The following is a 14,577-nucleotide window of genomic DNA, read 5'->3' as shown; positions in this document are numbered from 1 at the left end:
CAATAATTAAAAACTTGCATTCCAAGTGTTTTATACCCGTCTGGAACTATGATGTGAAACTCAAGTCATTCTTCATTGTGTATTCTTGGAATATAGGAATGTGATCAACAAAGCAGCATGGTTAAGAAAAATGTCATTCAAGCCTCCATGTTTTTGTTGGTCGTCTCAAGCGTGCAGCGGTCATTGCTTAAAGAGGGCTAGCATGGTTTAACTATTATGCACAAGGTTCCACGACTTCAACTCCAAAAGTTATGGTGTATGCTTACTTGTGTATGCTTACCAATAAAAAATATTGTTTTCCAAAATAAAAAAAAAGTTCCCGTTTCCATTTCTGAAACAATGTGCTGAACAAGAGAACGAGAACAGACGTAATCCGTTTTGTGTCCACTTCGCAAGATAAAATGTTTAAGATATACGCGCGCGCATTTTAATTTGATTTTGGCACCACTTGATGCCTTCAACTCACAATTTCTTGATAAGGACAGAACCTCCGAGGTTATTCGGAATATTTATTTCTGCATCCACTCACATTTTTTTGTTTTTGCCAGCACGCTACAAACCAATGCATCTCAAAGAGCACAAGCCTGCAAATGTCTCGCGTCATCCCTGCAGACATCAGCACGAGGCGACACTCTGTGCTGGGGAAAACACGGCGAGGACCGACGCTCTCTCCACCACGGAGGAATGTGAAGGGCAAAAGAATTGGTAGGGTTGTGGAGGTGCCGCGTCCGCCGAGCCGAGCCGAGCCGAGCACAGCACGTGGCCTGCAGGCTGTGCGGCGCGGCGCGTCACGAGGCTTTCACCCGCACACCTCTGCCTTCTGCATGGCTGCACAAGGAGGGGCTGAGCGGCTGTGTGTGCAGGCAGGATTACTTTAGGAGCCTACATTATTCATCAAACCAGACACATGCTGGGAAGGTTCTTGTGTTCGGGCCGCATACCTGCGCACAGCACTCAGAAACTGGCCACTGGAGGCCACTGGACTCGGAATGAAGCAATCATAAATATTCTGTTCTCCAAAAAACCAGACAAAGGCAAGTATGAATCAAGTTGAACAATTTTTTTTTATTATTATGAGCACTTATTCAATAGCACTGTCGCTTTCAGCAACGAACACAAACAACTTTTCAACAAAAGCAACCGAGTTGTCTCGAAATCATACAGTATTTACAGGACAGGGGAAAAAAATACAGGAAAATTCTACAACTCACAAACTGAGCAATACGGTGCTGCAACAAGAATTCAGTCCAAATACAAACACATATACACACACACACACACACACACACACACACACACACACACACACACACACACAGAGAAACAAACACCACAAACAGAGACCAATTACAGTGCAGGTTGCTGACCATGCTTTGAAACATCAAAAATGAACTACTTTGCAAGCATTAAAAGGAAAAAGACAATGCAAGCGAGTTTTTCCTCACATTGTGCAATGTGGGCGAACAGCGAACATAAACAAACGCGCAGCAAGAAGCACATTAATCAACATCGACTTCTCTTGAAGGCCGGGAGCTCTGCAAATCGCTTCCCGGCCTTGCTGTTTTTGGCGCGCCACTCACAGAGAGACAACGACGGCGTCAGGTTCCTGAACCGGCTCCGAAAATTCCTAACGGCAAGCAGACAGCGCGCAGCCACACGTTTGTACGCTGGTTGAAGCGGATCCTGTGGCTGAACTGTCTGGTGATTTGTGTGTGAAGGACGGGGACGGCGTACCTGCAGGTCAGGTCGGAGGGATGCTGCCACTGCGAGGTACTGGAGCCTGATGGCTGGTCAGCCACCCGGGACATCAGGTTGGACAACTCCACCATTACACCTACACACAGAGACACAACCAGACTGGGGATTTTTTTTCAAAGCCAGCAATAATGATTATATGACATTCAAATCAATGACCTCGACATGAAATTTAGGCTACATACAAAGATCCATACGAGCATCCAATTTCAACGCGTTTGCCAACTTGTGTGTATTTCTGCGCCATTACAAACAGAAGGAAAATCTGAGCACTTGAGAGAGCGCCACATGTGGGGCCATACTGTACCTCCATTTGCCTCGGGTGCCTTTATGTGCTGGGTGACTGAGGAGAGGTAGGCGTCCAAACTATCCCTGTGAAACACCACCCTCCTGGAAAAGACACAGACCCTCTAAGCAGGCAAACCGAGCCAGATGCAATCACATAAAGAAGAGAGAGAGAGAGTTAGCGAGAGTCAGGGACAGACACTGCACAGCGGTGCTGACAGGTTGCAGGTGCACACATTCCATCAAAGGCAGAAATAGGAAGCAGGAGAGATAAATAAATAAACGGCTTACGTTGGTGGATCACTCCCCCTAGTGGTAAAAACAGGTCTTTACATTACCTTTTGCTAGAAGGTTGGCTTACAGTTCTTTCACTTCTGCATGTCTGCTGGCCAATAGTGACTACAACGGATTTCACCTTCTGGGTAATAAATACAATAAATAAATCACACAAGCTGTGTGTGAGCATGCGCTACAAAAAGCACAAAGCCGCTCGTCTTCTTGTGATTCGCTTACTTTGACTTGCAGAGGTGACTCTGTGCCACAGCTGGTTTCTGATTCTTCTCCAAATAAATTCACACTGGGGCTGTGACACAAGGACGACTGGAGCATCGGGAGACCGACGGTCCATAATTCCTCGACAGGACTCTCTAAAACCTTGCGGGGAGATCTCGCCAGCTCGGAGCGCGGCCCACCCGACATGGTTTCTAAATCGCTGACGAGAAAAGACAAGTGCTGTCTGGATGAAGGCCCTTGGACCTGAAAACTTTCTGGCAGGTTTTTTTCCTTGACAACGTCGAGGTGTAACTGGCTACTGGAAGCCTGACGAGGCTGCCGGTGGGCCGATACAGAGAGATCCTTGGACTCCGTTTGGTCTTCTGCGCGATATGAGCAATAACCTCCATCTTCTTCGGTCGTTCTCGCAATTAGGCAACTTCCTGTTGCATTCGCCGCTGTGGGCGAGCGCCGCCCGCCTTTTCTTTGACTCTGCTCGAGAGGAAGAGCCGGAGAGGGGCTGCTGACGTCGGGCTGGCACCTCTTATCACAGTCGGGCACTCTTTTGCAACCGTCGCCACATGGACTGAGGTTAAGCATGTCGTCAACATCCAAATCAAACGACGGAGCAATACTTCGGGTCTCCTCGCACTTGGAACTGGGAGGAGAGCCAATGTCATCAAGCAGACTGCCCTCGTATTGTCTTGCTTCACATGCGACAGCGTCCTTCCTCGGCGAGGGGCTGTCTACAAAACATCCCACGTCTGGGGAGAGGGTTTGCGGACGCGAGGGCTTTTTTGACGAGGCGGCATTTTGACCACAATCAACCGCTCTCGTCTTCGTCGTGTCGTTCTTGAAATTATTGGAAGGTTTTAAAAAACGACAAATGCTAGTGTGGGTCACAAGGTCATCGCAAAGCTTTCGGGCATACTTGGAGAGCGGTGTCAGGTGTTTTTGTCTCTTGTGCTTGAACATCATCGATACGAACTTAATTCCCAACAATTGCCGTCTCCCAAACCACTGTAAGAATAATAAATGAAGGTCATTTGTTAAATTCAAAAAAATAAAATAATGGAAAAGCACATGTGTATTTCCTTTGTGTGATTATTGTGATCACAGACAAAAAAAAAAATGTCTTAAACAACAATAAATGAGATCACTTTTAAGAGCCGAGTGTATTTGGTTACCCTGCATATTACAGCATAGCAATAAACATTTTAAAAAAAGATTCATTCTTTGGTCTCGTTATTTTCCTAAACCTGTTGCGACCAGCTATGCATTGAATTGAAGCAACGTGAAACAGGTCACTGCAATAACAATAAGACTGAGGGGTGAGTTGTGGTTGGAATCAAACTTGGATTTGCTGGCCTTCACGGTGACATCTGTCTTTCACTGGTACGTGCTGTGAAAGTTGCAACGCCGAATCCAGCTGGCCCACTCGTGCTTGTTAATGTGAGGTTCACATATTTCGCTCACGTTCTACTTGTCACCAACTGCTGCCATTCGCGGTCAGCGGCTATAATGGATTTAACGCAGTTGGTGGCCTGATAGCAGCACCGACACTTCAGCTAAACTTTGAATTTACCACTAATTAAGTCTCTCCGAGAGTTGGCGCAGACGTTAGCTAGCAGCGACGCCACTTAGTTGAAGCTTGCGCACAGTGCTAACAAACTCGTTCATGTACAACTCCTGAGTGTCTTCTGACACACACAACGATAAACTGTCAGCCACGCGCAGCGAGAAGGCAAACTCACCGTTATTAGAAAATGGCCGACGTCGTAGATGCTTGCCGTTGTTGGGGCGAAGTGCTGGCTGGCAAACGGAAGTTAAATTCGGGGGGGGCGTGACACCAATTTAGCGCTCTCACTATTACGTTTACCCCCTTTGGCGAAATTTCAAATAAAACGTTTGACTAAAACAAACTTTTTTAAGTCAGCCAAATGGCTGACTAAAAGAAGTTTTTTGCGTAGGCAGCAAAATGAAACCACGACCGCATCGTTCAAAAGACAGAGAAAAAAACGGATCGCGTGGGTGAGATTAATATATATTTTTTGTGAATATTTTTCTTATCATTCAAACGTGGAATAGCCAATCTGGCATTTCTGCATGGTTATGTTACAAGACAAACGTTGTCATAAATGGCTTTGTTTGTTTTGCCTTAGAGCTATGACGATTACCTCACCTGAATGACCAGAAGTAACCCCAGCCATAGCGAGAGTATAAGTGATGACGCATGTCGGAGGAATGTTTGATTAACCCCGTGGTCTAGAGATGTGGCTTTTACCAGTCACAGTGTTACACATGTGTTTACAGTTACACAGCTAGCTCAGTTAATTCATTTGGTTTGACAAGAACCGAGGAATGATTGTATTCAGTAAATTGGCAACACCCTGTATTGAATTTAATTCTGAATAAGTAAAAGAACATAAACATACAGTAAAAGGGTCATGCAAAGCAAATACAGTCATAAAAAAACAGAGAGCATGAAAAAAAAAATGATCACGTGAACATGTGCGTTTACATTCCCAAACAAGGTCAATCACTTTAGTCACTTCCTGTCAACCTTCCTCTGTTTGGTTCAAGTTAGATCACGCCATGTGTGCCAACTTTGGTCATGCCCCATCTCTTCGTGGCTTAACCACTGATGTTAAGGCTGTTAAAATCCGTGGTTATTGTCACCATTTGACTGCAGTGTTAAATCTTTTACTCGGTTTCAATTGGTCTGTTTATTCGAAATAGATATGACACTGTATAACAGTTTATTTGCTTAAGAAAGAAGAAAAAAGAAGAAAAAAAGAAGAAGAAAAAGCAAGAAACATGTAGACCACATAGCGTCAAACCTCAACTTTCTTTTCCTTTGTCCTGTGCCTGTTTTTACACGACACTTAGACATTTATAAATATATAAGATATAAATCTGTGTAGTCAGTGATTACTTTTTGCTCTGGAGAAGAGTATGTTTATTTTAGATATGACTTTGTCTATGTTATTGTAAATCATATATTTTTAGTGTATATTTAATATATACAGATACATATAATGTAGACTATACAAAACACTTTATCATTAGTTAGCTATTTAGGCTTTCATTGCGTACAATTTTTAAGGAAGTCCAGTATTTAGGGAAATACCTAAAAAACTGCGCTTGCTTAAAAAATGGCAAGACGGCAACTAGGAGCAAAACCCTTGCTCTATGTATATGTACAGTATATTCTTATATATATACATATATATATATATATATATATATATATATATGCATTGTATATATATATATGCATTTGCATATATATATATATATATATACATATATATATATATATATATATATATATACATATATATATATATATATATATATATATATATATATATATATATATATATATATATATATATATTTATATATATTTATATTCTAATAGTAAGGAACCCCAAATTACTTTTATTGTACTTCGTGTACACAGTTTAATTTAATTATTATATTTATGGGCTGTATGTTAAGCTTTAACCAATTTAAAAATCATAAATCAAGGCAAATTTTACACACTGGACCCTTAAGGTGACTTTTAGTAAAAAAAAAAAAACAACTAATTTACCTCTGAAGCTGTAATGTTGCCCTGTGAGTTTGAATAAGTGGTAGAAGAAAATACATTGAAGGCTTGAGCGAGTGTGTGAGTATATATATATATATGCAAATGTGAGTGATACTATATTTGAAGTGAATGTCAGTGGAAGAACAACCTGGTGATTGTTCTTTGCTTCCATAGCATTCTTCTATCAGCACCTTTCAACATTGACTGCTGAAAGTAAAATCCAAGACAGAAGAGGATTAGTATGTAAGTAGGTAGGTAGGTGGGGGCAGGGGGAGGTGGAGGTTGGGATGCAGGGAGGTAGGGAGGTAGGTCGTGTGGCAGCCAGATGATACTCACATTCCAGGGCTTAAAAGCTCAAAAGCAGCACCAAGAAACACCAAAGCACCAAACAATGGGGGACGGTAATAACAACTGCAACATTCTCCTGTCCTGGTATCTCTGTCGGCAGACAACAATGTTTGACAGTTTTAACCTATCAAACACAATACTTACTTAAACAAAAAGTAATAGATAAATTAAACAATAATAATAATAATTCCATTAGAGGTAAATGATTAAGCCCTCTGGAAAAGCTTCTCTGGAAAAATTGATTAAATATTCTGCATCAGTTGCTCCTTCTTGCAAGAATAAAACTCTAATGGTAATTCGATTGTCAGTGGTCGTTAATCTCGCTGTGATTTGTAAAAAAAAAAAAAAAAAAAAAAAAAAAATTTAAATTTAAAAAATGAACACACCTCCTCAGCAAAGTCAATTTTTGTTGAAAATTGTATCTACGACCAAAGGATGGCGTTAGTTCTTTAACTACTCCAGTTTAACGTTCATTTATATGTAAACTGACTCATATTACTGATGCGGTAATTTAAATAAGGGTTGTGAAACATTATGCAAACAAGTCACAAGGGACCGTTGACCTTATTGAAAAGGGATTTTTTTTTTTTTTAATGAACATGCCACTCAGTATTACGTTGCTTTACAATTACAGTCATCTTGCGATGAATCAGGTTTCTCTGTCAAAACTAAGTAGACTGGATGGTGATACATTATAAATGTAATATAGCTGTAATGGAAATGTGTGAACTGAGGTTCGTCCCTACCTTCAGGCCTCGCAGGTGTCTTAGCACAGGTGACTGTAAAGGAATCATTTTTATATAAGCACATTATCAAAATTCACCATCAACAAGATGATGAGATCAAACAAATCATAGCACTGGCGTATAACAAAGGCACAACAATGAGGATTGATGATGGACTGAAAATGTAGGATGGCTCTTAATTAGTGAGCAGGCTTAGTGATGATATTTTTGAATGTGCATGATTTTCTTTTTTGCAAGTACATATAGGTATATTTTTACAGTATTGGTGTTTGTACTGAGTAACCTGGCTCGGCAGATGTTTGTTTTTTGTTTCTTTGTTTTTGTCCACATAAAAAAAAAAAACATTGCCATACACTCCACAAGGAGACACTGCAACAACGGTGTATAGGAATGGGAATATTATTCTTCTATGCAAATTCTAATGCTACATGTCCACGAACAGGGAACTCTTTATCGTCTTCACTGACACACACACACTGACACCACAAAATCCACTCAATGGAAATCATATGCCAGAGTTTACTTCCAGCATAGCTCAAAATCTAACAAGCAGTTTTTTTTCCCCGTCTAAAATGTGGGAGATACTCACATGTACACTGAGCGATGAGCTTCTCCCACTGCATTAGGGGAAATAAAGGACATCAATGTCAATTTCTCAAAGATGGCACTGGCATTTAATAAAGAAGAAATTGTTTATAAATTGTGTGAGTGCAAGGTTTGTCACTGTTAAAAAATAACTGTACATTTGGCCCACATCTTCCTTCATAATGGGCCATATCTTGGCACCCTGAGGTGACGAGGGACCTGACGTTATGACTGAGGACGAGCCCTGGAATACCCGCGTGCTGATTTGCGATGACATTGCCCTGAAATCAACACACAGAGGGAGGAGGATTAGAGTATCACTGATGTCATCGCAGCTGCTACCACAGCTTCAAAAATCATTCAAGCGAAAAATCTGTCAGGAAGCTTAGAAGAAGAAGAAAAGAACATGTGACTCTGCAGAAAATTAACTTACAGATTTGTTGCACCAGGAATATTCGCAGCCATTATCTGTAAATCCGGGCCTGTCTTGGATGGAAAATGTCGTCTGGCCATTACTGTGACTGACATTACAGGCGAGGTCCAGAGGAGGGGGAACAGCTGTGGTGACAATCAGGCAACCGTCTGGAGACAAAGAGAGAAAGACCACAAGGAACAAGTGAAATGAACGAAAAGGAAAGCGCAGCCACTCAAGTAAACACAGCGCGAATGACCGTTTGGAGGGCAGCGTTTGAATCGGATGACAAGCTGGAGGTGGATGGACGGACAGACGGACGCATAGAGAAGTTCGAGAAGCAACATCGACCACATGCAGCGGAGTTTTTCGGCTTGACGTTTGTAGCTATGTTGCCAAATGGCTGACTAAAAAAGTTTCTTGTGTAAGCCGCAAAATGAAACCACGACTACATCGTTCAAAAGACAGAGAAGAAAAACAGACCGTGTGGGTTCTAGGACTACGGTAAATACTCACAAATTGTTAGAATCCACAGAAGGCGAGCCATCGCGGTGCTCTGGAGCAGCGGGAACGACACTGCCGTTGCTAAATGACGCTGAAGTCAGCACACTTCCTAATTTCTGCAATCTGCTGAGTAATTCCCCCACCCAGCCAGCCTCAGGCAGAGATAAACGCTTAGCCTTCGCATGAGTAATTCATTTCTTTTGTTCAGTACGTCTGAACTATTGATGGAACTCAAATTATTTTGGGAGTTAAAAAAAAGGAGAAAAAAAAAAGAAAAGCACTCTGGGAAAACTCCAAGTTATGCATGATTGCACTTTAGCGTGGCATTGCCATACCTTAGGAGACCTCAGTTCCAGGAATTTTCGGATGCAGCACTTTAAAGTACAGTGTATTCACCCATTGATAACTGTTAACTGTAATTTATTTTAACTACTGTTTATAGTTGGCTTATTTGTCGTTTTCAGACTCATTATAGTTTATTTCTACATAACTCTACAATCTTACACTTGTAATTCTGCGATCCATTTCAGATTTGAAGACTAACAGTTGCATGAGGGATCAAAGCTCACAACGAACAGCGTTGATGTTTTTCATTGGGTGTTCAAGGTCTCTGACGCTGACGATCAGGGTCGGCTGCATTGTGCTCACAATGACTCACGGGTCTAAACAGCCATGGCATGGCACGTAACGTACAAGAAAAACTCCATTTACGCACTAACACACACACACACACACACACACACACACACACACACTCAACCACAACATGCCCCAACACGTTTCCCCCATGAACAGCACCCCCGCCTCCGCACGATTAAGCAATTACAGTCAACACCTTGTTCATACACAGCTGGCTGAAATGGAGACCTTAACAGAATGTGCAAGTTTTTTATGAAAAAAAAAGTTTGAACACTGCAGCACCCACAATATTCAGAAGTCAAAAAGTTGCACACGCACAGTGCGCCACACACTGCGTCACATTCCTAACCCTAACCTCCGACCGTCATTCATTTGTTGACATCTTTATTTTTGAAGCGTCACAACACCCCCTCATCTCATTGCTCGCACAGGAAACCACCAGACTGACTGCGCTTCCTCCAAGACACATGAAATCTGAACCGGCGTTGCTTTTCCCACCATTCACAAGGTTCACAAGGTTGGACAATGATTTCTGACACCGTCCACGCTGTTGTTTAATTGTTGCATTTTTTGATGTGGCGTTTTGTCCAATGTTCGATTTGAAACCCTGTTGAATACAAATAAGCGCAGAATAAAACACAACTTTTTCACAAGATGGGAGAAATGTGATGTCCTTGAATACAATGTCCGTACAGCAGCACCGCCCTGTAGACAAACAGAGTTGGACAAACCTCACATCACCGGGGATTTCCGGCTTTTTCTTGCTACTTTTTGTTGCATCTGCCACACACAAGACCACAACCCTGAGTTCAGGAGGAAACGGGGATGCAAAATGCCTGGATGGATGCCACACAACTCGAAGAGTTTGAAGAACAAGAACTTTGGCGGTTAAATTAAGGCAACTGGACTGGTTCTTTCACTCCTTTCACAGAGGAAGCCTTTCATACCAGAAGTGTCTACAAGATACCGCATCAGCTCGGGCATTATTGAGCTGAGCTCGCTCTGCACCTTTTTAAGCAGGCATTACTCATTTCTTCCTCTTTCGGTGGTTTTTTAGGCAGACTCTTGCAAAATTTACGAAAGTGCAGCTGACTTTAAACAACCGAAACGCATTGCTGCCACCGAACGTGGCCTGATCTTTGATCACCGTTTTCAGAAAAATGTCTTTGGAAAATAAAAGGCTTGCAGCAATGCGTCATTCCTAAGGTTACAAAATAATTTCTAACACTAACTGTGATCACACCTGTTAGCGTGTTGTGTGAATGAATGGACAAATGAATGAATGAATGAATAAATTACATCTTTATTTCAAACATGGAAAAAGAGAAACAAACAAACACATATAAATAAATATGATATGATGATATTTCACATACAGTAAAACAATGCAGATAATGAAAAATAAATAAAATAATAAATACCCACGTAAACGTGTAAACATTCATAAAGGCTTGTACTGCTGTCTGAACAAGCTCACACTTGGGACACCCAAGCTGGACAGGTCTAAGGGTGGAGGCCTGACAGAGTGCAATGCACTGTTCCAGATTGAGTGCTGCACAAACAGTTAACAACTCATGCATAGAAGAAAACACTAAGAGTGTTAAAAATGCCCCTTCACATTTCTAACCACCCCCTCACAGGGGCTTTCCTAGACGCTGCCCTCACCTTCTGTCTTGTCTTAGGGGTGGTCTTCCTTCACTGGGCCAAGCAAGGTCAGTGCCACATTAACGTCCTGATTGTTCTTCGTCTCATTCGCAGTTTCATGTCTCAGCACCCTTTTTAACCACATTGGGCAACGTTCAATGCTGTGAGTCAAATCCAGGGCAGAAAAGCATTAGTTTTGAACAAGAGAGGAGGAACAGTAGGTTGACAGGAAGACAGATGAATACTTACATGCGGGACTTACAGATGCAACAAATCACCAGCACCATGACTATGACCACGACCACGACCCCGACCAAAATAGCAGCAACAGGAACATCAGCAATAATAGCAGTTTTGTTTACACCGGATTGGTCTGTTAAGAAAAAATAATAATATTTAATCAACTAAACAGAGTGTATGTCTTAACTAAAAATAATAATAACAATAATAAAAACAATTTCAGCCACTTGTGTCGTACTATAAATAAGTCCAGTAGCCAGCAAACTCAAAGAAGAACTGTTCGGCTACAGCGATAATGATGGAGTCTTTGAATAAATATTTGACAACAAAAAGACTTGGCTCAGTAATACCCACAATGCAACATCAAAGTCTTGGTATGTATATCCCCTTTTCAAAGAACACAGGCTGTATGAAAAAAAAATCTCACACACAACCACTAACACAAAACAGGGAAGTTAAATTTGGTATCAGGTTTATTAAGCAAAGTTAACTTCTATCTAAAGAGTGACATGAGTATATATTTTATGTATTCTGCCACTGAATATATAATTTTACAGTATATATGTTGGGTATTGCATTTGTGAAGTGGCATCCTGTTGTGTCATACCACGCTCACATCCCCCTGATAGTTTGACCAACATCAAACACTTCCTGGTCATGTCCAGATTAAGCTTTTAGAATTTTCTTATGTAAATAGAAACCTTGCAATACACTTCAGGGGGAGACAGCAAAAACTGTGTATGAATGGAGCAGTGTTTTTTTGCAAACTCTGATCCAAGTCAAGGACCCAATTTTTTTCTATCACTATCAGCTTCATAAAATTCATGTGTAAATGTGTCCATGTGCAGGAAAATAGTCACAGAATTTCCAAGCATATTTACTGACAGAATAGCTATAACATAATAGCTTACTAGCATGAGACCATATGCCCAGGTTTTCTTTTAGCACACATCAAAGACAGCAAAACAGAGAAATACTCACCTGTACACTGAGAAATGTGCTTCACCCACTATAAGGAGGGAGAGGGGGGGTGACAATATTAATATCTCAAGGTTGGCATTCAATAATACACCAGCAATCATTCATTCATTCATCTTCTATACCCGCTTATTCCTATTCAGGGTCACGGGGGTCTGCTGGAGCCTATCCCAGCTGTCTTAGGGCGAAGGCAGGGGACACCCTGGACAAGTCGCCAGTTCATCGCAGGGCCACATAGACACAGACAACCATTCACTCTCACATGCACACCTACGGACAATTTAGAGTGTTCGATTGACCTCACATGCATGTTTTTGGAGTGAGGGAGGAAGCCGGAGAACCCAGAGAGAACCCACGCAGACACAGGGAGAACATGCAAACTCCACACAGAAAGGTCCCAGGTCCGGGCCCCGGAACCGAACCCACGACCTTCTTGCTGTGAGGCGGCAGCGCTAACCACTGCGCCACCGTGCCAAATTTAAATACCATTTGTAAGAAGAATTACAGTGTGAAGTGTGACAGTATTTAGAAGAGTTATACCATTGGGGCACATCTTCCGAGATACTGGACCTCGTATAAGCACTGTGAAGTGGTGAGGTCTCTGGCAGTACGATTGACAACAAGCCCTGGAGAACTTTCCTCCTGATGTGCAAAGACAGAGCCCTAGAATCAACATACAGAGTGGGGTAAATTAGAGCACCAGTGCAAACATGAGGATTACAGTAACATTTTAATCATAGCATACATGGAAAATTACTCAATCAGGAAGTCTTGATTGCCACCTTCCACTTTTTGGCCAATATTGCACATCCTGTGCACTTGAATGACACACTTTTAGTCGTGTACTTCTTGTTTTTAATCATCAATGCCGTTTAGTCATTGTCGGTAGATGCTTTGTTTAATGTGCAACATTTTAGGTACTTCTGATCAAGTATGTGGTCAGTATGCGCTGAGGTAGGTAAAATATGTTTTTTTTTTTTTAATTATCCGTGGCTGCCATAAAAGAGTACACTGTGAAAGCACATCCACCATTCTTCATTTTTCCACATACTTTATACAGTAGCAAATTCACTTAAGACCATTAACTACAGCCAATCAACTCAAGTTTAATGTCTGTTAAAGAGTAAATGCCTCACTATTCTTTCCTGTTTATAATGTGTAACTTCCTCACAGTCACTTCATCCTTCGCAAAGTAATTTCCCCTACTTTCATTGGCTGCTGAGCCATCACTATATTTTTGGACACATCCTTGGGGGGGAAAAATATGAACAAGAAAGTTGATCTTTACCAATTGTGTAGCACCGTTTATTACTTACTGACATGGATTTATTTGTTTTTAAATGCCGGGTGAAGATCAGTGAGGAAACTAAGGGGAAAATATGTACCACAGCAACAAACAAATAAATAAATAAATAAATAAATAATCAACTTACATTTTTGCACCATGAATATATGCAGTCTTCATCTCTGAAATCAGGTTCGTACTGGATGGTGAATGTTGTCAAGCCATCACTCTGGCTGACATTACAATGAAGCACCACAGCTGCTGTGGCAGAGTTCTCTGCTCTGCTCTGGCAGATGTCTGGAGAGAAAGAGCGAGTGTTAGGAGCAAGCAACCGGAAGTTTAAATATACGAATGAGTGAAGGAATGAATAGATAAATAAATACAATTATTTCCTCTTCACAAAAAAATAGACGTGAAACAAACAATGTTACGCGAATATATATTTATTTATATACCTCCAATCGCGTCTTCTAAACAGCTTCTTCTCCGCCGTGGCTAAAAGCTGTGTTCTTGTAATTAATGTATTATTATTATTCGCGCCAAACTTATCAGCGGTTGTTTTATTCACCACCCTCGCTGCCCGTCAAAGTCTGTGATGGTAGTTTACCGAGAAGTCAAAACCGCTGGATTTGATTTTAACGATTTAGTCGGCTGGGAAAGAAGTTACTGGACCGCTGCTTCATTGCATACCCAAAGTCGGCTTATAAATTCTGTGCTGTTTAGAAGTACTTACTCAGAAGAATGATTATCGTCAAGATTCGGCAGAACATTTTTTGAATTTCGTCGTTTAGTTGCCACTCAGTCGCTAATGCTGTCCCACGCGGGTAATCCACTAACTAAAGTACACTTCCTCACTCGGAAGTGTACTTTCCGCAATGTTCGGAAGTCGACTCTCTAGGACCAAGCGTGTCCCTGCGATTATGACGTAATTTCCAGTGACGTCACGCTCTGGTGTAGCGCACTATTTATAGCTCTAATATCTCTCTGAGTCACGCGCGTAGTTTAAGCGTAAGTACGGCTAAGTGCCCAAAGATTCGTGTCAGAATGAAAAAACAACAATATATGAAAT

At 41.5% G+C, this 14,577-nt stretch overlaps 1 protein-coding gene and 1 long non-coding RNA gene across 2 annotated transcripts; both read right to left on the bottom strand.

Annotated features, from left to right (window-relative positions):
* Window positions 1-1,045: 1,045 nt before the first annotated feature.
* Window positions 1,046-4,133, bottom strand: kop (askopos). Its single transcript, XM_076027571.1, has 5 exons — window positions 2,554-4,133; window positions 2,379-2,455; window positions 2,063-2,145; window positions 1,735-1,834; window positions 1,046-1,627 (listed from the first exon to the last, which is right to left on the bottom strand). The coding sequence occupies exons 1-5, from the start codon at window positions 3,508-3,510 to the stop codon at window positions 1,504-1,506; spliced, it is 1,341 nt and encodes a 446-aa protein (XP_075883686.1). The 5' UTR covers window positions 3,511-4,133; the 3' UTR covers window positions 1,046-1,503.
* A 7,618-nt stretch (window positions 4,134-11,751) lies between these two features.
* LOC142888949 (uncharacterized) lies at window positions 11,752-14,333 on the bottom strand. The gene is made up of 4 exons (XR_012926756.1): window positions 14,242-14,333; window positions 13,657-13,805; window positions 12,764-12,886; window positions 11,752-12,254 (listed from the first exon to the last, which is right to left on the bottom strand). It is a non-coding gene; the product is annotated as an uncharacterized LOC142888949 (long non-coding RNA).
* Window positions 14,334-14,577: the final 244 nt, after the last annotated feature.

This window comes from Nelusetta ayraudi, unplaced genomic scaffold, assembly GCF_046127955.1.
Source record: "Nelusetta ayraudi isolate G7.1 ecotype Tasmania unplaced genomic scaffold, CSIRO-AGI_Nayr_v1 ptg000021l, whole genome shotgun sequence".
NCBI classification, from domain to species: Eukaryota; Metazoa; Chordata; class Actinopteri; order Tetraodontiformes; family Monacanthidae; genus Nelusetta; species Nelusetta ayraudi.
The sequence above is the reverse complement of the archived record's forward strand: the minus strand, read 5'-3'. Positions and strand labels throughout refer to the sequence as shown.

Excerpts from the sequence above, each read along its gene's own strand:
- kop (XM_076027571.1), bottom strand. The coding sequence starts at position 3,510 with ATGATGTTCAAGCACAAGAGACAAAAACACCTGACACCGCTCTCCAAG. Across the intron at positions 1,835-2,062 it reads GGCACCCGAGGCAAATGGAG|GTGTAATGGTGGAGTTGTCC; the intron begins GTACAGTATGGC and ends CTCTGTGTGTAG. Across the intron at positions 1,628-1,734 it reads CCCTCCGACCTGACCTGCAG|GAATTTTCGGAGCCGGTTCA; the intron begins GTACGCCGTCCC and ends GCTTGCCGTTAG.